This window comes from Hyperolius riggenbachi, chromosome 2 (assembly GCF_040937935.1).
Source record: "Hyperolius riggenbachi isolate aHypRig1 chromosome 2, aHypRig1.pri, whole genome shotgun sequence".
In the NCBI taxonomy this organism is placed as follows: domain Eukaryota; kingdom Metazoa; phylum Chordata; class Amphibia; order Anura; family Hyperoliidae; genus Hyperolius; species Hyperolius riggenbachi.
This window is the reverse complement of record NC_090647.1, coordinates 416,955,730-416,979,789: the sequence shown is the minus strand read 5'-3', so window position 1 is coordinate 416,979,789 and position 24,060 is coordinate 416,955,730. Positions and strand designations below refer to the sequence as shown.

The window sequence follows — 24,060 nt, the reverse complement described above, 5'->3', positions numbered from 1 at the left end:
AGAGCAAAATAGTAAAAACTTGTGTAAATGTGGCAAAAATGAATTATTTAACTTTACAAACCAAAAAAGACACAACAGATTCAGCCTAATATATTATTACTGTATTTGTACTAAACATGTAAGTGTGTTATCATCTCTCTGTACTCCTTATTCTCCATGCACTCTGCCTGACACATTCCCAGGATCAGGGATACTACAAGTGTCCTAGTGGTATCTTCCTGTAGCAATGCAATACCGTAGTCCAGTGACAGTTTTCCTATAGCAGGTGCATACATGGGATCAAGATATGATAGTCCAGGAGACTTGTGATAACACAAATATGGCACCAGCTTAGGCATCGTAGAGAAATAGGAATTACAATACAGACACTAAGCAAGCAAATGCAGGCACAGCAGGAACTTAGCTGGGTACAATAGCTGTATTGATCTGCCTATTAGTGATTTAACAATAACATTTTCATGCAGAAGCTACAGCTACTAAAATTACTTTATTATTTGTATCCTATAACTATTTTAAGATTAGAAACAACAGTGTATTTAAAATACTGAATGTCCTCAGTGGGGATGTGAGGTTCTTATATGTAGATCAAAACTTACAACTGGCTCGTGTTGCCTTGAATCTTTCTGTTTGAGGTCACATTCACTAAAGGTGGCCATACACTGGTCGATTTGCCATCAGATTCGACCAACAGATAGATCCCTCTCTGATCGAATGTGATTAGAGAGGGATCGTATGGCCACCTTTACTGCAAACAGATTGTGAATCGATTTCAGCCTGAAACCGATCACAATCTGTGGAGCTGCCGCTGCTACCGCATTCTCCCCCCCCCCCCCCCCCCCCGCATACATTACCTGTTCCGGCCGGCGTGAGTCCCCTGGTCCCCGCTGTCTTCTTCTCCGCTCCGGGCTCCAGACCGTTCCTGCAGCTACTGAACTTCCTGTCCAGGGGAAGTTTAAACAGTAGAGGGCGCTCTACTGTTTAAACTTCCTGCCGGGACAGGAAGTTCTGTGTAGCTGCAGCCAGTCCGGGGAACCCAGCGTGGAAAGAAGACAGAGGGGACTCGCGCCGGCCGGAACAGGTAATGTATACCCGATGTTTTGCGTCAGTCGACGGGAATTCGAACGCCACTATCGACGCACTCCCGACCTGCCGGCGATCGAGGAAAATCTTCCGCACGGACGAATCGACAGGAACGATCGATTTCGGGCTGAAATCAATCGTTCTGTCAGCAGTGTGTGCGGCGATTTCACAGCCGATTCGATCACTGTGATCGAATCGGCCGTATATCGGCGGGAAAATCGTTAGGTGTATGGGCCCCTTAATGCTAGTTATTTTACATATGCATTTGACATACACAAGAGAAGAATAGTTTTGAAGCTAGCTAAACAAAACATAAAGTGAGAGGATTAATAAAGGTGATATATACTTGCCTGTTGTGGTTATCCACTGCTTCCAGCATTATCTGAATCCCTGACACAGAATGGGTGTTCAGATTAGGTGTCCCAGTGTCTGCCTGTCTCCATTGATGGCATGCTTGTTACTCATGTGAGTCACACACTGCTGGAGCCAACATGAACTGACAGCAAGGCACCGCAATTAACATTTTTAAAAAGAAGTAAATGTAGCACGATAGAACTTTTTAAAAAGAAGTAAATGTAGCACGATAGAACTTTCACTTCAGGTATGCTTTAAAGTGGATCCGAGATGAACTTTTACACATTGCATAATTGTGTTCCTTTCCTATTGTTTATAGGGCATTCCTCAAGCCAAATACTTTTTTGTTTTTGTTTTAATGCTCTAATTCCCTATAAACTAAATACGCCCCCCCCCCCCCAGATTTTCAGGGAGCCAAGGCACTTTCAGACAGTAGCAAGGGCTCATGGGAGCTCAGTCTGGGCAGGAGGAGGGGGAGGTATTACTAGCCAGAGATTTCAGAGGCAGAAGGGAGGATTGAGCAGGAGGGGGGATTAGTTTTTTTTTTGCTCAAGATGCAGATAAGCCTGCCTCTGTTTAATGTTTACAAACAACATGGCTGCTGTCATTGTATCACAGGAAGAAATATTCTTATTCTATTAAAGCTGTTTGCAGCTAGATTTGCTGTGTAACCTATCTAAACTTTAGATAAGATATATAGACAAGTTACTTGTTATAGTTAGTTTTTCATCTCGGATCCGCTTTAAGGACTTGTGCACTTTTTCATCTCGGATCCGCTTTAAGGACTTGTGCACATGTTCCAATATTCACTCCCAAACAGTGAATTATCCAGTCAAAACTGATCAAGGAATTGTGCTGTAGACCAGTCAAACTGATTAGTAAACATTAATTTTATTGGCTATTGTAGTAAAAATGTTTCTGTTTCTGTGTTGGCTATTGTGAAATCAGACTTGTTTTAATGTTAGGGGCATGTACAGATGAGTGAATTATCTTTTTAGAGACCTTAAAGAAGTATTGGGTAACAAAAGATCAGTCAGAAGCACCATCGTACACATGTGTATGATGTTTTGACACTTGGAACTGTTTCCAGGCCTAAGGATGCATACACATATTCAATTTTGATTGGCCAATTTTAGCATTTCCATGTACTATGACTGGCAACAGATTTTGTATACTATGAATAGATTGTGTAGGTAAGCTCTCATACTATTGACTAATTGACAAGTGATTGGCCAATTAAAATTGGATGCGTGTACGTCGAAGGGAGCCAAGCTGACACTTACACTTGCCCCTGGACCTGATAAATGTAGATACAGAAGGAAATTCTTGTCTAGCCTGTTAGGGCCCGTTTCCACTAGCCACTGCGTGCGGCTGCGAGACGTGCGGCGGCACGTCTCGGGTCTGTTGGTACACAGACAAATCCCAGAAGCCGTGCCATGCACTGCTATGGGATTCGCTACCTAGCACACAAAAAACTGATGGCACCACCGGCCGAATCGCTAGGGCAAGAGATTCATCGGAGGGCGCCATTATTTCCTATGGCAGAGTTTCCCCAAGCGATTTGCCTGTGGGAAAACTCTGCAGATTTGGCCCAGTTTCCGCGCTAGTGGAAACGGGCCCTAAATGTGGACAAGCTGGCCCCAAGTTGATTTTTTTGGTATTTTTTTTTAAATATTTTAAGTAGCAAATACTGTACTGTGACTTTTATGCCTTTGGTGTTACCGATTTTACCATTGTTATACATACAAATGTTAAATAAATATTAATGTTTATCTCTTTTTCTCTTGCAGTTAAAGTGTTGCGGTATTCAGAGTTACCTTAACTGGACCTCCAGTAGTTATTTCCCTCAACATGGAATCCCGCCTAGCTGCTGCTCCAACATGAGTGACTGTAATCCATCAGATATGCGTAATATGACTATCGCTCCATCCAAGGTCTTTCAAGGGGTGGGTTCTTCTGAAGATGCTGCATCTGTTTTCACCAATAAAGTCAGTGTGTGTGTGTGTGTGTGTGTGTGTGTGCGTGCGTGCGTGCGTGCGTGCGTGCATGCGTGTGTGTGTGTGTGTTTTAGCCTTTTGAAGGTAAGTGTGGTCTGGGTCATGTATGGACTGTCAGTCATCTCTCTGGCAGCAGGAGCAATAAATTCACCACTGAGGGGTTTTTCCCCCTGTGCACCAGAGCTATTTTCACCTTTCAGCGCTCCTCCCTATTTATTCCTTAATAACTTTATCACTATTTGTCACAACAAAATGATCTATATCTTGTTTTTTTGCCACCAATTAGGCTTTCTTTGGGTGGTGCATTATACTAAGAATTATTTTACTCTAAATGCATTTTAATGGGAATAATAAGAAAAAAGGGGAAAAATTCATTATTTCTCAGTCTTCAGGCCGTTTTAAAATGAAATATTCTTCTGTGGATAAAAGCCACACATTGTATTTGCCCATTTGTCCCGTTATTGCAGTGTTTAAAATATATCCCTAGTACAATGTATAGTGCCAATGTTTTAGTTGGAAATAAATGTGCATTTTTTTAGTTTTGCATCCCTGACCAATTACAAGCCCATAATTTAAAAACTAACAGTAATATAGACTCTTGGCATACATATTAGAAAAGTTCAGTCCCTAAGGTAACTACAGTATTTATGTTTTTTTTTAATTGTATTTTTTTTTAATGCAAAAAATGTTTTAGGTTCTATTGGGAGAGCGTGGGAGGGAAGGAGTTCATTTTAAATGTAATTGTGGGTCTTTTATTAAAATAAATCTATGTAGGTGCAATTTTACTATTTGGCCACAAGATGTGCTGGCGCATTACTTTCTCTTGCATAGTACGCTAAACAGGAAGTAATGCATGAACGTGTAACTCCGGAAGCTACAATGATGCAGGCATCTCATTGATGTTGGCGATCATTGATATGGCTGCTTAGATCAATGAATGGGAACAGCGTTCCCATTCACTGATCTCTGGTCTAACGGGCAGCGATGTGAACAAGCGCGGTCGCAGCGGAGTTGCTTATTTGTATGCCATGAGCGCTGACATGAAGTCTGCCGGGGCGTAGATATACTGTACTGAGGCGCGCAAGTGGTTAAATACTTTCTTGAAAGACCACAAAATTCCACAATCTAAGTAAAGTATCTGAATAGGATCTCAATTTATCTATTTTTAAAGACGTATATTCAAATATGATTCAATAAAATAAATATTGCAAATTGCATGCACACTGCCCACATGTAATATAGTTTAAATCACCTGAGGAAAAATGGCTTTTGGGTGCACACAATCCTTAAATTTTTAGCAGCCAAATAAAGTAAAACTCCAAACTTTATTTAGCTGCAGGGCTAAGTTTTTCCTGCCGCTGGAGATGTATGGCAGGGTATGCAGCACGGCGCAGGGAGCTTTCATAGTTACCTGTTACGGACACTGTACCGCCTTCCTCTCTTCATCCACCTGCGGTGATACACTCCCAACATACTCTTCTGATTTCTGATCATATTATTACATATGATCAGGGCTCAGAAGATAGTGCCAGCAGTGCAGCGTCACCCGGTGGTGGACAAGAGGTAAATATCCCATAACAAGTTGGTAAATTGACTGCTCAATAAGTGACTACACCAGAGGCTGCAGTCCACTATAGTGTGTATCACTAAAAGACACCAAGTTCAGGACCAAACATTGGGGGATCCCCAGACGTAATGCCTATGCATATAGTTTACCTACAGAATCAGGAACCTACGGGCTTCTAATATATCCAGATGAAAGGAAATGAAAAGTCCCGCTGTTAGATGTAGACAATTATGCTAGTGAATAGTCACTATTAAACAGTGCTGAATTTGTCCACAAACGATCAGGCATCCATATACTTTCATCCAAACAGTCAATATGATTCCCTGGATAAGTCTAACTCTTTGATCACCATCGGCCTCATTCTTCACCGCAGCATCATATAATTTAAATATTAGGCGGACACATTTGGGTTTGCAGGTAGAGGCCCTGTTTCTGGCTTTAGTCTGGCACAGCATCAGACTATACTACGCTGCACCGCGTAGCATTGTGATTATACTAGCGCATGCAATTGGGGTGGAGCTATAGCACGCAAGCTGATGCCTGCCCTGATGCCTTGCTCTAGTGTGAGGAGGTAGAAATCTTACTGGATCTTTGCCGCAAAGCACTCCTGTGATCACCAACGTCCCCCATGCACACTAGAAAAGGGTTAGTGCTGAGGGCACGTGGGTGATAAATTAATTACAGTCAAGGTGAGGGTCACAAGAAGCTCTACCCAGTGCAGTTTCTAGATTAAATTGCTCCTAGGGAATGCCACTTACAATACCACCCGAAACACCCTCAGCCAGAGGTCCTCCCTTCTAGTGCAGGTTACAGTGGCACTGGCAGGCCCCCAAACCACCACAGAGAGCTCTCTCTGGGGAGCTTCTCTGGTTGAGGGGGTTTGTAGGGCTGCCAGCGCAATTGTAACCTTCACTGGGCGGGGGGGATCTTTGGCTGAGGGGGGTCCGGGGTGGTATTGAAAGTTGCATAACCATTGAGCAGGGCGATCTCTGGCTGAGGGGGTCTGGGGTGGTATTACAAACCCAAACCACCTCAGCCAGAGATCCCCCAGGCCAGTTCAGGTTACAATTTACAATGGCAGCACCCCAAAACTCCTCAGCCAGAGAGCACCCCACCAAGTACAGGTGATGCCACTTACAATATCACACCAGCACTCCACAGCTAAAGTCTTGACATCCCTTGCCCAGTACAAGTTAAGTTACAATGACACTGGCTGGTAGGTCCCCGGAATCCCCTCAGATCAGGCAGAGAGACCCCCCCCCCCCCCCCAATTGTGAGAGCAGCCACTGCGGGAGGAAGAGGTACAGGAACAATAACTACACTTCTACAACTCACACCAATGACAACATCCAGGCAGCCAGGAGACACACAGGCCAACTCCTCCTTGGGCGCCATGATTCCAGTAGCTGCTGCAGTACCAGTCCAGGACATCAATATCTTCACTCGCAAGGCAACAGTGGTCATGTGACGTAACGATGACTTGATGTCAGCAGCCAAGGAAACACAGGACGCCCAGGAGGAGTCAGGTGATTGCTGGTGTCTCTGCTGTTCTTCGGCTCTGCCGTTATTGGTCCCATCCATTCCCCTTCTCCTTTCGCCTGCACCCCCTTGCTCAACCCTGCGCCCCAAGCAGTCACCCTCCTTGCCCAATGGCCCTGGCTCTATGACAAGGTTGTAAGAGTGATAAACTGGACCATATGCATGAAGTATAATTTGGCGATGCAGAAAATTTTAGGGGATAGAAAAACAGAAAAAGTAGTTGCGAACTAAAAAGGAAAGATTTATGGCACATCTGCCTCCAGACAAGAATGTGCACTATAACACTCCTGCAATAATTGTAATTGAGAAGAAGGGAGCATAAGCTGAAGAGAAACAGTTGTAGAGGATCATAAAACATAAGGACCCGCAGAGTAATTCTTGCAAAAAAAAATAAAAAGAGCCGTAGCATAAACTATAGGGCATAGAAATGTTAAAGCTTTTTGCCTGCCACATTATACTTTTGTCAGTTTTCTGTGGAAAGCCTTGTGAGAGATGTATTGGCATTCTATTAAAGTATAATAGTATATTTGCATTATAGAGTGTTTTTTGCAAGCATTTATGTTATTTACATAGTGGTGACATTCCGATTGTGGAAAGCAAAACGAGCAGTGTGCTATTTTTGCACATTTTTATGTTTTTGCCAATTCTTCCTAATTTTTTTTTTTTTTTGTAATAAAACATTTTATTGAAGTATAAAAATCAAAAGATACAGAATATGACATGTCGATACAGCAGTCAGATAAAGTGTACTTTGTAGTAATGCGTACAACAGTATGGAAAGGACAAGAAGTTTTGATAAACAAAGTTCAACTTAATACTATCTTTAAACAAGATTAGCCAAAGAGTAGTACTGTCCAAAAACCTTTTAGAAAGAGAGCTGTGAATTTAACACCATGTTTAGTTACTTCTAACTGTCATATCGTGAAAAGAGGAGAAAAGAAGACAAAGGAGGAAAAGAGAAGAGAAAGAAAGAAAAGAACAGTGAAAAGAGATGAAAACAACACACACTGTCAACAGACAGTATCTAGCCCCTTGCAACAGCGTAAAGGAGGAAAGCTCATAGACTTGACTTATGTGTCATACTTGAGATACGAGACCACTAATAGTGATTTTGGAAACTATGAGATGAGACCCTTAGCTGCTTCTGAGTCCCTATATTCAAACCAGACTGCCCACTTCCCCACGAAAGCCTCATTCCGATCATATGCACTGTAGAATAGGTCATCAAGTCTGCAGATATCATTGAGTTCTTTAAACACTTGAATGGGTGTAGGAATATTGGTGCTTTTCCAATTTCGAGCTATTAGTAACTTGGCCACAATTAATAGTGTGCTTGTTAAGTTTTTCTTAGCTTGGGATATCTTCCCTGGGATAAGGTTAAGAAGAGCAATTTCCGGGAGAAGTGGGAGTTGTTCCAAGTACAGGGACTCATTGATATCAAAAATCATTTTCCAGAATGGCTTAATCAATGGGCAATGCCACCAAATATGCATGTATGATCCAACCTGGTGGAGGCATCTCCAACAGGCATCTGATTCGGCAGAATTATATTTTGATGTCTGTAAAGGACATCTATACCATCTAGCAAAGAGCCTATAATTTCGCTCCTGAAAGGAAGCAGAGATTGTGGATTTATGTAATAGGGAGAAGATTGTTTCCCATTGGTCACTCTCTAGAGCATGTCCTATATCCAGGTCCCACTTATTAGTGATATTCAGAAGTTGAGGTGTGCTCAAGAAAGATGCCATATCAGAGTACAGTATAGATATTTTATGGTCTGTGGATACCGATGAGGAGCATAGGGATTCAAAGGGAGTAAGTCTTCTGTGTATATTGGAATTTGGTTTGAGAGCGTAATAAAAGGATCTAGTCTGTCTCCAAAGGAGCCAATTAATGTCTGGTTTTGTTTCAGGGTTGCCCAGTTCAGATCTGTCTTTGATGGTTCTAGGGCCGGTTATGTGTCTAACCTGTGGCCAGAAATCTCTATCCCAGCCCAATATACTTTGTGCCCTCATACCCACCCCGTATTCTGGATTGTCAAGAAGAGATGAGAGGGGTCCCGGTATTGAGGAGAGATTGTATTTTTTCCAGGCTTTGTCCCATCCCCTCAGGACAACCTGAGTGTTAATGGACATCAAATGGTCTTTAGGTCTGGAGGGGCCAGGCATCCATAATAGTGCTCTAGGGTCTAGGTCAGAGAACAGGGAGTCCAATACAACCCATTGCTTGTTCAGCCTGTTCTGAAACCAGTCTAAGACTCTCGTAAGGAGGACTGCCTGGTAATATGTGTGAATGTCCGGTAGGCCCATACCACCTCCCACTTTAGGTCTGCTTAATAATTTATGGTTAATTCTGTGAGGCTTTTTGTTCCAAATAAATTGTAAGAAAGACGTGTGTATTTTTTTGAGGAAAAGATTGGGAAGGTGTATAGGCAGGGCCTGCATCACATATAGTAGTTTAGGCATAATGTCCATCTTGACCACACATATTCTGCTAGACCACGAGAGAAATAAAGTACTCCATCTGGCTAGATCATTCAGTATTTTTGAAACCAGGGGTGGGAAGTTTAGTTTAAAGAGATCTGATAGGTCGTTGGGTATGTATACCCCTAGATATTTTATTTTGTCCTTCTGCCAACGGAATTGGAATGAAGCCGCGAGTTCCTGTACCACTTCCTCTGGGATAGAAATGTTGAGAATCTCTGTCTTGGATAAGTTAATCCTAAAGTTACTCATATGGCCATATTCCTTTAGTTCTTGCATGATATTGGGGAAGGCGATACGTGGATTAGAAATATAGAGTAGGAGATCATCCGCAAAGAGGGCTAATTTGGAATGGGAGTCTTTCCATTGAAATCCTTGAATGGAGTGGTTGTTACGGAGTGCTACTGCCAGATGTTCCATGCAGATAACATATAATAATGGGGACAGCCCTGTCTAGTACCGTTGCGAACGGGGAAGGCATCCGACAGGGCCCCATTAACCTTGACCCGGGCGGAAGGTCTATTGTAGAGGGCCATTACTTTAGAAATAAAATTAGGTCCCAGGCCCAGTTGAATTAAGGCTTCCTCTAAAAATAACCAATGAACCCTGTCGAATGCCTTCTCCGCGTCCACTGACATGATACACAGGGGGTAATTTAGTCTTTTTGCTTTATGAATGATTGATACTGTTTTGAGGGTATTATCCCTGGCCTCTCTCTTGATCACAAACCCGGATTGGTCATTGTGTATTATTTCCGGTAGAAGCGGTTTCAATCTCTCAGCCAGCATCTTAGAATAGAGTTTTAGGTCTAAATTGATGAGGGAAATTGGACGATAGTTGGCACAAAGTGTATGATCTTTATCAGGTTTTGGGATTACTGTGATATGTGCTATAAGTGCCTGGGGAGTGAAAAAGGAGGTAGGAGATATAGAATTAAATGCAGGGAGCATTACCGGAGCCAGACAAGAGCCTAATTTCTTATAAAACGACCCTGTAAAGCCGTCAGGGCCTGGGCTCTTTCCTGGTTTACTGGCTTTTATGCTAGATAAAAGTTCATGGGGGGAGAATTCTTGGTCTAATTCTTCCATTGTTGCTTGGTGTATTTGAGGAATTCTGTTCTTTTCTAGATATTCTTTAATCCTATTTCTTAGTGTGGGAGTCGACATATCGTCATATTTTCCTTTTATGTTATAGAGAGATTGATAATAAGATCTAAAAGCCTCAGCTATTTCTGATGTTCTGAATACTTTAGAGCCGTCATGTTTGGAAATTGAGGGAATAGAAGTTGTGGGGAGTCTAGGATTTAAATATCTAGCCAGTAATCTGCCACATTTTCCTCCTTTTTCATAAATGACCCCTCTAAGTCTTATTCTGTCGGAAAGAGATTTCTCATCTAGGATGGATAGTAATTTGTGTCGTGTATTGGAGAGTTCCAATTCTATTTCTGTGGTAGCATTTTGTTTGAGGGTATTCTCTAGTTCAGAGATTTTAGTTAATAATTGAGACATTTGCATCCCTCTTTCTTTTTTCAGTCTGGTCCCATGAGATATAAGAACACCTCGCAACACACATTTGAGGGTTTCCCATTTAATGGGAGGGGGCGTTTCATCCTGTGCATGGTCTTTCATAAAATTATCTATAGTTTGTTTAAGCTCTTGGAAGCAGGAGGGATCTTTAAGTAAGTTATCGTTTAGTTTCCAGGATATGTTTGTGCGTGGGGAGTTGTCTAATGATAGGGAGCAGGTGACTGGGGCATGGTCAGACCAAAGTCTGTTGCCTATTGCTGCTTTCAGTCCCCTGTCTAGTAATGGTTGGGATAAGAATATGTAGTCTATCCGGCTATGGGATTTGTGGAGGTGGGAGTAGAATGTGTAGTTGGATTCGGTGGGGTTCATTACCCTCCATGAATCTACTAGAGATGCTGACTGGAGTTTAAGACGGATACGTGAGAGAGAAGCCAGAGGGACCGAGGTTTTACCTGAGGATGAATCCTTGAGCGGCACCATACAAAAGTTAAAATCTCCGCATAGTATGATGTGCCCTTTAGCAAAGTTAAGTAATTTATTAAGATAGGATGATAAGGCCTGAGTCTGATTTTGATTAGGTAGGTAAATATTTCCAATTGTATAGATCTTTGGGCCTATTTGTAGGTTAATGAATAGGAATCTACCATGTGTATCTTTAAGATCATCTATGAAGGAAGCATTTAGGTTTTTATGTAACCCAATGGATACACCCTTTGATTTACCATCTGGGTTAGAGCTGTGGAACCATCTATTGAACCACCTCGATTTCATATGAGGAATAGAATCTGTGCGGAAATGAGTTTCCTGCAGAGCCAAGACAGAGGCCCTCTGCTTATGGAAGTGGTAGAGGATCTGAGATCTTTTCTGGGGGACATTCAAACCATTAGCATTGTAGGATGTTATTATGAGGTCAGCCATCTCACATGTATCGAAAAGGTAGCTGCATATCCCAGATTAGTGGTTCTGTGAGGTAGGACAGTCATTTGTATTGTAGGCAAGGGACTTGGGGGGGATAAGAAGAAAACAAAAAACATAAAACATATAAACAATGAGAAACCTGGTATCAACGTACCTATCCACCTTTCTCCTAGTCGGTGATCAGCCATATGTTCTGCCACAAAGGGAGCGAAACAATTTTCGCTCTGCAATGTGGCTCTGATCAATGAGGGGTGGAGACGCATGGGATGTGGTCTGTCCCTACGTGCGTATGTTTGTGAATCTTTGGTTCAGACCCGTATCATTATATGGTTATTACTCGTATATTCTCCATTGTATAGGTATACTTATCTTATAACATATAACATATAACATATAACCAAACTGCAAGACCTCGTTCAGAATAGAAACATTGCAACCCATATATATAGTTCTCATCCCTCTATCAGGTATAGAATTTTAAAGATCCTTAAGTTCCATAGTATTATTTTAAGAAGGGGGGGGGGGATGATTAATATACTAGGTAATGCCTGTGTGAGATTAGGCCGGGCCTTTGTCACATTTAACTATTGGAAAGGATTCAGCTTACGACAAGTATGTTATTTAGGCAGTCCCAAGTTAGTGTTATAGGATACCATTCCTTGTCCTATAGTCTGGCAGGTAATGATGATATATTTGGAGGAGTGGGAGGTGAGTAAATCTCCATATTAGTGTTACTATCAGGCGCTTATGGGTAGTATAGGGTTTATCGTAAACAACGGAAGAATTACTGATGTGCAATCTTGCGCTTCAGAGATCGAGATGGTGTGCAATCTTGCGCTGAAGGATGATATGGGGGATGAGCAGTCTTGCAATTATAGAAACGAATACGTAAATAGTCCCATGTATAAGGGCACTCCCAGGAGATCATTCCGTATGGGATAAACGTGTAGAAAGTAAAGGTTGTATGTAAAACCATAAACAAGGATTTCCATAGATCTTAGCCCTATAGCCTATGTTGCATCTTGTCGTGCCCTTCTATTGTCGTTTCGTCTGTTTACTGGTTCCCAGCGGACTCTCGAGGGACGGGAGGCAGGTGGTTGAAACAACGGCCAGTCGGTGATTTTGATGTAAGGCAGGTCAAACAATGATCGGATTTTAGGCAGATCTTCTGGAGAGCGGAATGTGAAGGATTTGCCCTCGTGCTGGACATTTAGGGAGAATGGATAACCCCATCTGTACTGTATATCTTTATTGCGTAGCTCCTCGAGTAGAGGACGAATTGCTTTCCTGAGCTGGAGGGTGAGGCTGGAGAGATCAGCTAGGAGTTGAATTTTAGCGCCATCAAAATCAATGTCTCCTTGCGACCGGGCTGCTTTCATAATGGCCTCTTTCTCTTTATAAAAATGTACCCGGCAGATAATATCTCTAGGCTTGGAGGGGTCTGTTTTAGGCGGGCCCAGGGCTCTATGGGCCCTGTCTATTTCAATTTTGTGATCAGGGGGTGCTCCCAAAATCTGTTTGAATAGGCCTTCTAGAGTTGCCATGATGTCTGGGGGCCTTGTGGCTTCAGGAAGGCCTCGTACCCTAATGTTGTTGCGTCTGTGCCTATTTTCCATATCATCCATCTTAAGATAGATGGATGAAATGTGGTGTGAGTTATCATCAATGGATTCTTGTTGTTTATCTAGCCTTTCCTCAAGAGTGTCCTGTCGTTTTTCCACCGTTTCTACCCTCGAGACTATGTGGCTTACCTCTTGTCTGAAGTCAGTCATTTCTCTCTTATATGCTGCCTCCATGCGTATAATAAGTCTCTCAAAGTCTTGCTTTGTCGGGAGGGATCTCACATAATCATGGAGATCTACCTCCAGGTAGGATTCGGCTCCTTCTGATGTGACGGGGGAAGTTATCCCTGAGGTCTGATGGCGGATGTCCAGAGCTGATCTTGGTGATTGACCAGGAGAGGCTGCTTGCCGGAAAGATGAGCCCGGGGAGGCCTGAGCCTGAAGTGTGCGTGGTGACGCAGTGGCAGTTGTCCCCATCTCTATCTCGCCGTGCTCCGGTGTCAGAGATTGATGTCCTGCTGGGATCATACCCTGGTTTTCGGGTGTCTGCACTTCTCCCTGGGTGGACTTTGGGGAACCTCTGGGTGAGTTGGAGTGTCTCTGTGGAGCCGATGGCGCGCTCGGCTGACCTCGCGGCGACGCCATGTTGCTTTCTTCGGCTTCTGCTAGTCTCCGCTCTAGAGGCCTGAGGAATCGTAGGATATGAGCAGAACTTCTGTGAGAGGGGGTCTTCTTGCTCCTCTTCTTCTTAGAAGAGCCCATGTGGGTAAAAGCAGTCGGAATTCACGCTTTAGTTAGCTTTTAAACCGTAGGGAATCAGGAGCCTCGCTAGGCTGCTTCCTCACTCTTCCATGCGCAAGCCACGCCCCCCCTTCCTAATTTTTTCAAATAGCACAGCTTCATTCATTCTAATAGAACAAACTGTTTTCAATAACAAGACCTAATAAAATATAATATACTGTATGGTATCGGTGAAGAAGAGAAGACTGCATTACCTTTTCCTCATTTAGGCCAGCATTGTTGTGCCACCCCTTCCTACCACCTTCCAATGGGCAGCCCTCTTCTGTGTATGGTAGCCACCTCATCCAAGTGCAGCAGTCACTGTCTGCTTATATCTTCTGACCTTCCCATGTGCAGCAGTCCTTTGCAATTCCATGTACAGCGTACTCTCTTCCTTGTTTAACATATGTATACTGCAGCCCTTAACTCCCCTACATCTTACTTTAGGCAGCAGCTCCACATTTGCAGCCTCCATTTTCCATTTTCAACAACTGTCCCATTTTCCAAATGTGGCCACCCCTTTGTCAGCAGCTGCCCTAGGCAATGGCCTGAGTGACCTTTGCTGATTACTGGTAACTGCCCACAGTCAGTGATGAAATCTCGGTACACGAGTTTGTAAAATCTCTATTAACAACTAATGGTGGTGATGTAATGATAATACATACAATGCAGTGGAGAAAGAATATTTATTTCTTTTGGTATTTATTAGCATTGTCATATTAACCAATAAATGTATGATTAAATTAACAATCGTATATCACTTAACCAATTTATAAGATAAGCATTGTAAATAAAGCCTACTGCGGTGTGCAATTCATTAAGGAGGGTTTATTTTAATTTGCTTGCATCCACAAGCATGGAGAGGCATGAGTAATTAATGGAATAAAATTATAAACATATTTATTTTATAGTGCTAACAGCACACATGAATGTTTGTAGTGAATATAATGAATTCAATTGACTTGCAATGGTGTGAGATGTGGTGGGGATATAATGAATAGTTATGAGTGTGAGAGAGAGAAACAGATAAGTGTGAGAGTAATCATTGTGGGGGCTGTCAATTCTGATTTGGATGATAATGTGAGGATGAACTTTTGTTAGCTGCTAACCTGAAGGGCCTTTTATATCTCTTGAGGTGCTCACACACTGGCAGATGAACAGCAAATTCAACAATCAGATAGATTGATCTCTGATCAGAATTTGAACATAGAGGGATGTGTTTCTGCCAGTGTAGTGTACATAGATTTCCAATCGATGTCAGCATGAAATCGATCAGAAATCTTTGCAAAAGCCTCTGCCTACAGGCCCCCCCAGGTCTCCCCCATGTAATATGTACACCCTGAGCCTGTGGTCAGTGTGGAAATGGTGCAGCTCACCTATCGGCCGGCACGCCTCCTCCTGTGTCTTCTCTCCATTGCGGCTGGGGTTACTATACCCGCACCCTGATGGCACATGGGCAGCCTCGTACATGCAGCACCTGTAGAAGAATGGGCACTCTCCTGAGGACGGCAACGTGCACGTTCTAAACATCGAAACGTGACAGAAACCATCTTTTTCAAATCATCCCTAAACAGAGATGGGGGTCTTCAACACTGTTTATTATCAACATACAATACTTATTTTCTGTGCTTGGAAGATATTTTAAAGACAATGCTCATAATCATCCAAATTTCAATTATGTTAGACCCTATGTTGCCTTCAGTAAGTTCATTTTCTGTACATATAAATATCTGGGCATTTCCTTCACTTCACTTGAACTGTAAAGGCTTGTGTTCTAGTGATAAAGACCAAAAAAATGATTCAGTTCAAACCACGGTATGTTATGTTTGTATTTAAATACATCTGTTGTTTTGTTTGTACGCTTATTCACGTCAAAGGAATTTGCTGCTGCCTGCTGGAAGCTGCCATTGTCTAACTCACAAGCTGTCTAGTAGTCCAAAGGATTGCACTTAAGTCTCAGTGATGTTGTTCCTCCACTGCCCAGGAACTAGTATGCAGCTTATTAGGCACACAATGCCAACCTTCAGCAGCAAGATATGTAGCTTTGTGATGTCCTGTAGATTCCTCTCACATCTCCTTCTAACAAAATGTTTCGTTTCATTTCTAAATGTATCTTTTTGCATCCTTTAGGGCTGCTATGAACTTGTCACTAATTTCATGGAAGTTAACATGGGAATCATTGCCGGGGTGGCTTTTGGAATCGCATTCTCACAGGTATGGCCATTTACCACAGCTGTGTCTGGGGTCATCTACTGCGCTTCCCTTACACGCTGTCTTGTGCTGATGTACATGTAGACATGTGTACTGTTTCTTGTGCTGATGTACATGTAGACATGTGTACTGTTTCTTGTGCTGATGTACATGTAGACATGTGTACTGTTTCTTGTGCTGATGCACATATAGACATGTGTACTGTTTCTTGTGCTGATGCACATATAGACGTGTGTACTGTTTCTTGTGCTGATGCACATATAGACATGTGTACTGTTTCTTGTGCTGATGTACATATAGACTTGTGTACTGTTTCTTGTGCTGATGTGCATATAGACTTGTGTACTGTTTCTTGTGCTGATGTACATATAGACATGTGTACTGTTTCTTGTGCTGATGTACATATAGACTTGTGTACTGTTTCTTGTGCTGATGTGCATATAGACATGTGTACTGTTTCTTGTGCTGATGTACATATAGACTTGTGTACTGTTTCTTGTGCTGATGTGCATATAGACTTGTGTACTGTTTCTTGTGCTGATGTGCATATAGACTTGTGTACTGTTTCTTGTGCTGATGTACATATAGACATGTGTACTGTTTCTTGTGCTGATGTACATATAGACTTGTGTACTGTTTCTTGTGCTGATGTGCATATAGACTTGTGTACTGTTTCTTGTGCTGATGTACATATAGACTTGTGTACTGTTTCTTGTGCTGATGTACATATAGACTTGTGTACTGTTTCTTGTGCTGATGTACATATAGACTTGTGTACTGTTTCTTGTGCTGATGTGCATATAGACATGTGTACTGTTTCTTGTGCTGATGCACATATAGACGTGTGTACTGTTTCTTGTGCTGATGCACATATAGACTTGTGTACTGTTTCTTGTGCTGATGTACATATAGACATGTGTACTGTTTCTTGTGCTGATGTACATATAGACTTGTGTACTGTTTCTTGTGCTGATGTACATATAGACATGTGTACTGTTTCTTGTGCTGATGCACATATAGACGTGTGTACTGTTTCTTGTGCTGATGCACATATAGACATGTGTACTGTTTCTTGTGCTGATGTGCATATAGACGTGTGTACTGTTTCTTGTGCTAATGTACATATAGACTTGTGTACTGTTTCTTGTGCTGATGTACATATAGACATGTGTACTGTTTCTTGTGCTGATGTACATATAGACTTGTGTACTGTTTCTTGTGCTGATGTACATATAGACATGTGTACTGTTTCTTGTGCTGATGTACATATAGACATGTGTACTGTTTCTTGTGCTGATGAAATCAGCCGCCCCCGCTCCACACTTGAAGCAGTGATCACTATGGATAGCACCAATCCTAGCTAGTCTGGTTGGTGTATAATAAATTGGGTGGGGCCATTTCAACTGTGTTAAGGTGGCCACACACCATACATTTTTTTAAATATCTGTTCAATTTAAGAATTGCAATACATTTTTCTGACTGATTGTAACATTTTAAAAAAAATATGACCAATGTACCACACACCTATGTTCAATTTTTTCCCAGTTATGATAAAAATGATTGGAAACTCTGAGAAAATTGCTAGGGTGTGTATATTAATAAACTGACAATCTAACACACACTACACAATCTTTAGTGAAATTGAAGAAAAATATCTGGCATTCCGGATAGATAAAAATCGGAAAAAACGGGAAATCCGATCAGATTTTTCAGTCGAATAATAAAAAAACTTGTTTTTTTCAGGAGATCCGATAGTTTTTATCGAATTGCTGTAAAATCGGATCATTTTATTGTATCGTGTGTGGCCACCTTAACCACTTGCCGACCGCACACTCATACCGTGCGGCGGCAAAGTGGTAGCTGGAGGACCAGCGACGCAGATCTGCATCGCCAGGTGCCTCCCTAATTAAACAGGAAAGGCCGCTCGTGCGAGCGGCCGTTGCCTGTTAGATCACAGAGCGGGTCTCCGTGAATAGCCTGCGAGCCGCTGATTGCAGCTCGCAGACTAAATGTAAACGTAGGAGACATTTGTCTCCTTTGTTTACATTGTACGGCGCTGCTGCGCAGCAGTGCCGTAAGGCAGATCGGTGATCCCCGGCCAATCAGCGGCCGGGGATCGCCGCCATGTGACAGAGGACATCCTGTTACAGGCTGCACAGGACGGATAGCGTCCTGTGCAGCCCCGATCACCAGGGGGGCCAGGTAGGAGAGGGAGGGGAGGGATTTCGCCGCAGAGGGGGGCTTTGAGGTGCCCCCCCCCCGCAACATGCCAGCCAGGAGGAGCGATCAGACCCCCCCCTGCACATCATCCCCATGGGGGGGAAAAAGGGGGGCGATCTGATCGCTCTGCGTGCCAGCCGATCTGTGCTGGGGGCTGCAGAGCCCACCCAGCACAGATCACAAAAAACAGCGCTGGTCCTTAAGGGGGGGTAAAGGCTGGGTCATCAAGTGGTTAACTTTGTCTCTAGAGGAGTTTGCTATCTTAGGGCCCGTTTCCACTTGTGCGGTGGGAATCGCTGCGGAAATAATTTGCATGCGGATGCGAATTTCGCATGCGGTTGTATGCGAATTTTCATGCGAATTCGCATACGATTTCGCATGGATAACTATGTATGCAAATTTAACCATGCCTGTGCATTTTTCCATTGTTTTTATGCCAAATCGTATGCAAATTTGCATGAAAATTTGCATACCAAAACCGCATGCGCATTTCCTATGAAATGCATTGTATGCAAATCGCATAGCGGTATGCGAATTCTGATGGCTCTGCCGTGCAGATTTTTTCTGCACAGAAAAACGCTCAGAAATCCTGACAAGTGGAAACAGTCCCATTCACTTGTATTGTCTATGCGAATCTGCATGCAGGAAACGCATGCAGATTCTTTCTAATGGAAACGGGCTCTTATAGTAAGTGTCAGTCAATTGCTCCCAGGCTTCAGACGTCACAGGAGATCCCTCTTAGGGCCCTTTTCCACCAGCGCAAACCGCTGGCGATTGAATCGCAAAAACGCAAACCGCTAGCGATTTTACAATCGCTACGGTTTGCTTTTTAACATGGGAATCGCGGTAGGTCATTTCCACTACCGCGATTCGTTTTTGCCGGGAACGCGAACGCGCGGCGGAGCGATAATTGCCGCGATTTTGCTATGCAGTGCATAGCATAGCAAAATCGCGGCCGCGAACGTCGGGGAATCGCCGGTAGGGCCCTAACTGCCACTTTCCCTCCCGTTTCGCAGCTCGATTCCGTATTGAACACAATGGAAAAAGATAAGAAAAACGAGCTGAAGGAATCAATCGAGCTTTAAAATCGAGCCGTGTATGCCTAGCATTACAGGCTGTAGTATGCACACACAACTAGCATCTCGGTGAGACTCAAAAAGAGGGTCTCTAGATTGAAGGGTGGTACACAGCTAAAAAACAGGCCATCACTTGCATTGATACGGGATGTGCTCAACCATAACTGTAATGAGAAGGTTTTTTATAGTTGAAGGCTAGAGTAACCTATTGCACAGCACTGGACAATTTCTGATTAAACACTGTGTAGTTGGAGGTTGTGAAATTGACCTCAACTAACTCAAGATGATATTGTTTTGAGAATTGACTTAATTACTAATGTAATTTACCTAAATTCAACTACTCTAATTGTCTTGGGAAGTAATTATCTTGCATTTCTCCTGTAGTGATATCCTGATATCTTATTATATTTTCTGTTGGGCGTATGTGTGTAGATGGGACATTGCTCTGCTTCTGCCTTGAGCTCGCCACGACCTGTGAACTGCGGTCCTGTGACATCTGCATCAATAATTTTACCTTTTCTTTTTCTGGGTTAAGATGAGACTTTGAGTTTCTCTGCTGGAGTCCAGAATGGAATTATAAGTGGTGGGGTTTACTTTTTAAACTGTAATCAAAAACCCAATTTATAGCACAAGGTAGGGCAGAAATTGCATGACGTCCTGCCGCTGTGAATTAATGGTAAATCCAGTGTGTTGCACTCACCACGTCTGCTTCGTGTCTTCCTGTTGTGAAGGCTGTGTGATTACTCTGCAGGAATGATGGAAATCAGGAGAAAATATTGACCTAAAGTAGGGAATATATTTTAGCTGTGCAGCCAGCATTGATCATTAGTCAGGTGGGAACAGAATGTAGAGCCTGTGGTGTCCACATTATCTGTCGCCATAATGGAAGGCAACTTTTATTCCGTGCCATCATTGTTTAACCGCCTTTTTGACAGACTGCAGAGATGGTTATTTATAGATAAATTCTGCCTTCTGTTGTCTCCTTTTTCTGCAACTAGTATTTAGGCTAATATGGAACATCTTACAATTAGCCTACAGGTTACCAGTAATCTGGAGCACAAATTCCATTCTTAACATTTGAAAATTAAATTGAAACTAAACTTTAAAGTGAAACTAAACTCTGGACTTTCTCTGTGTGATTAGCCACAGCATGATAACTTTTATGGAGAAAAAAATCTTTATAAAAAATGAAGTTTTAACTTGGCTTCACTTTCTAGGAAGCAATACAAAGGTAAAGCCTTATGCTGGGAATACACCATGAGTTTTTTCAGCAGATAGATGGCTCGATAGATAATTTACGACAAGTTCCGATCCAAATTCAATCGTTTGTCTGATTGATTTTCTCATAGAAGTTAATGGAAATCTATAAGAAAAACGATCTGTTTAAAGTGGACCTGAACTCAGAACATCCTCTCTGCACTAAACGATACACAACAGCATAATAACCGTTAAACAAAAAAATGTCTTTGGTACAGCTGATACAAATCCTAAAATAAATCTGCACTGTTTCTACTTCCTGATTCATGGAAGCAGACATATTGCTAACCGCCTGTGCTTTCAAATGAGCTTATCTGCCATCACTGCCATGGCAGACACGGGAGAGAGCACAGTGATGTGGGGAATTAAACAGGCTAAACTCTCTAAATACATACAGGGTGCATTTTTCTCTGTTTTCCTTCTGTCCTGTGCAAGAGTTCAGGTCCACTTTAAGCTGTCTGCTTGAAGATATTTTTTTTTTTTTTAAATGTACTACTGGTAGTAAAATATGGTAATTGTATGTACTCTCCCTCTCTTCTCTGCTTTTAACCACTTGCCGACCGCACGCTTATACCGTGCGTCGGCAAAGTGGCAGCTGCAGGACCAGCGACGCAGTATTGCGTCGCCAGCTGCAGGCTGATTAATCAGGAAGCAGCCGCTCGCGCGAGCGGCTGCTTCCTGTCAAATCACGGCGGGGGGCTCCGTGAATAGCCTGCGGGCCGCCGATGGCGGCTCGCAGGCTAAATGTAAACACAAGCGGAAATAATCCGCTTTGTTTACATTGTACAGCGCTGCTGCGCAGCAGCGCCGTAAGGCAGATCGGCGATCCCCGGCCAATCAGCGGGCGGGGATCGCCGCCATGTGACAGGGGACGTCCTGTCACTGGCTGCACAGGACGTATAGCGTCCTGTGCAGCCCGGAACACCAGGGGGGCCAGGTAGGAGAGGGAGGGGGGGGGATTTCGCCGCGGAGGGGGGCTTTGAGGTGCCCCCCCCCGCAACACCGGCAGGCAGGAGCGATCAGACCCCCCCAGCACATCATCCCCATAGTGGGGGAAAAAGGGGGGCGATCTGATCGCTCTAGATGCACCCTGATCTGTGCTGGGGGCTGTAGAGCCCACCCAGCACAGATCACAAATAACAGCGCTGGTCCTTAAGGGGGGGTAAAGGGGGGGTCCTCAAGTGGTTAAATAGTCTCTCTACGTCCCTATGCAGGTGACATCAGCACCTCTATAAATACTGAGTGTGTCTGGGAATACGGGGTCAGCCCTGAGTTATTTTAGTTATGTTAACATTTTTGTATTGCAAAACAATACAACATCTTTTGAAATAATAGATGGGCTTACCACAGATTTCTCCATAGGTGATTTCTGCTGTTTTATTGGTTGCGTCAGAGCTACCATGTTCAGGGTTTATAGTTACATAGGGTTAGATTGGGCAATTGCCCAGTGCCCCAAGCTCCTTAGGGCCCCACAAGCCAGGGGTTGTAGAGGGGCCTACAAGTCAGTAGCAGTACAGTGTGAGTATGTAAGAGGCACCATATTTATTTGTTCCCAGGGCCCCATTTTACCTAAAACCACCCCTGTATGCAATGTCAAGAGAGAACAAAAAGAATCCATATCGGTTTTAATGTATGACAAGCTTACATTATGTCCTTTATACCAAAGTTCCCCAACACTGTCCTCAAAGCTCACCAACAGTACATGTTTTGCAGGAAACCACCCACAATCACAGGTGGGGTAATTAGTGTATCAGCAGAGCTAAATAACAACCTCTGTGGATTTCCACAAAACATGCACTGTTGGTGGGCCTTGAGGACAGGGTTGGGGAACACTGCAGTTTATACCTTCCACCTCTGGGTGACCATGAGCTGTCTGAGTATTCTTATATAAGTTTTGTTTCACCTTAATCTGACAACAGGAAGAATTAAGTGTCAGGGAGCACTAGTTTGTAATTACTGTTTTGTTTGTATAAGGTTCACTGCAATCTTTCCTAGTCTGTCCTAGCGTAAACCGGAAGCAGGATTTAAAACTGATTTCCTCTTCAGAAGAGCACAGCTGTTCTGATTAGATAATTGACAAATATGTATTCACTCTCTCAGATTTGGAAACTTTTCTGGTGCAAGGTGTACTTGAAATGATACCATTTGTTGAGTGGATAGAAATGCTTAGTTCTGAGACAGCTTGTATCTGTTGTCGGCCTTTGTGTAATACAGAAACTAAAATGACTTTGGCGTCAATTCACTAAGCTTATCTCCTGTCTTTAATAACTCTTCTAGAGTTATCACCATGGTGACGAGGCATGTCGTATTCAGGAAACATTTTACCTCAGGCAAACCTCTTCTGTCTTTAAGATAACTCTTCAATCCTTAAAATAACTCCAGAATTAAAGACAGGCTGTTTATTAACTGCGTGTGAAAATAACTACAGAGGAGGTAAATTAACTACAGAGGAGGTAAATTAACTACAGAGGAGGTAAATTAAGGAATGAAGAGATAAGATAACACTCTCACTGTGTGGAGGTAAGTTTTCTCTTGCCTTATTATCTCCAGCATGATCTTAGTGAATTGCAGCCATTGTCTTTCAGGTTAGTAATACATGATGGTGCATTTTGTTATCATTTTGGCATGTACAGCACATGTGTAAAACAGGTTTTGTACAGACATTAAGCATGCATGCCATAATATTTACAATTCTATCACACATTTGAATTACACACAATGTATTACACAGATTTCATAATCTCGACGGGCCGGAGTACACTTGCCTGCTTCTGTGCATTTTCAGCTGTGCATATCAGTCAGTAGCATTGAGGTGTTGCTGAAAAAATGCATAGAAGCGTACAAGTGTACTCAAGCCTTAATACAAAATTCTAGACAAAGTTTTGACTAAAGATGGCCAATGAGTTGCAAATAATAATCTAGCTTTCTTAATTATGACTATTATTATTTAGTATTTATATAGCACTGACATCTTCTGCAGCGCTTTGCAGAGTATATAGTCGTGTCAGTAACTGTCCCTCAGAGGAGCTCACAATCAAATCGCTAGCATAGTCATCAGTCCTTTTGTAGTCTAGGGGCCAATTTAGGGTTAAGACAAATGACTTATGTGTATGTTCTTGGGATGTGGGAGGAAACGCACTCAGACACAGGGAGAACTACGTGCAAACTATGCAAATAGTGCTCTGGCTGGGATTGGAACTAGAAACTCAGCACTGCAAGGCGAGAGTGCTATCGACTATGCCACCCACATGCAAATTTATTGCAAACTGTATGTAGCTTGAACCTAGACAGATTCATTTCCTGCTGAATTTGAATTGACCAAATCCAACTGCAGTATACACTAAATTTGCATGCAAGCTGGAATTGTTTGCATGTTATGGAACATCACTAGTCCTGAGTTATCCTCAAAGCTTGCAATTGTAATCTACACAAAGGATGTACATTTCCCTGCTTCTGCCAACATCCAGCATGGTACAACACTCTGCTGCTA

At 42.8% G+C, this 24,060-nt stretch overlaps 1 protein-coding gene across 1 annotated transcript in view; it reads left to right on the top strand.

Annotated features, from left to right (window-relative positions):
* The window catches only part of TSPAN7 (tetraspanin 7), a 189,638-nt gene that overhangs the window by 160,400 nt on the left and 5,178 nt on the right, over positions 1-24,060 (top strand). The window contains exons 5-6 of the mRNA XM_068265611.1: positions 3,225-3,380; positions 15,937-16,020. Of these exons, the coding sequence (XP_068121712.1) occupies positions 3,225-3,380; positions 15,937-16,020 (240 nt within the window). The remainder of the gene's footprint in view (positions 1-3,224; positions 3,381-15,936; positions 16,021-24,060) is intronic.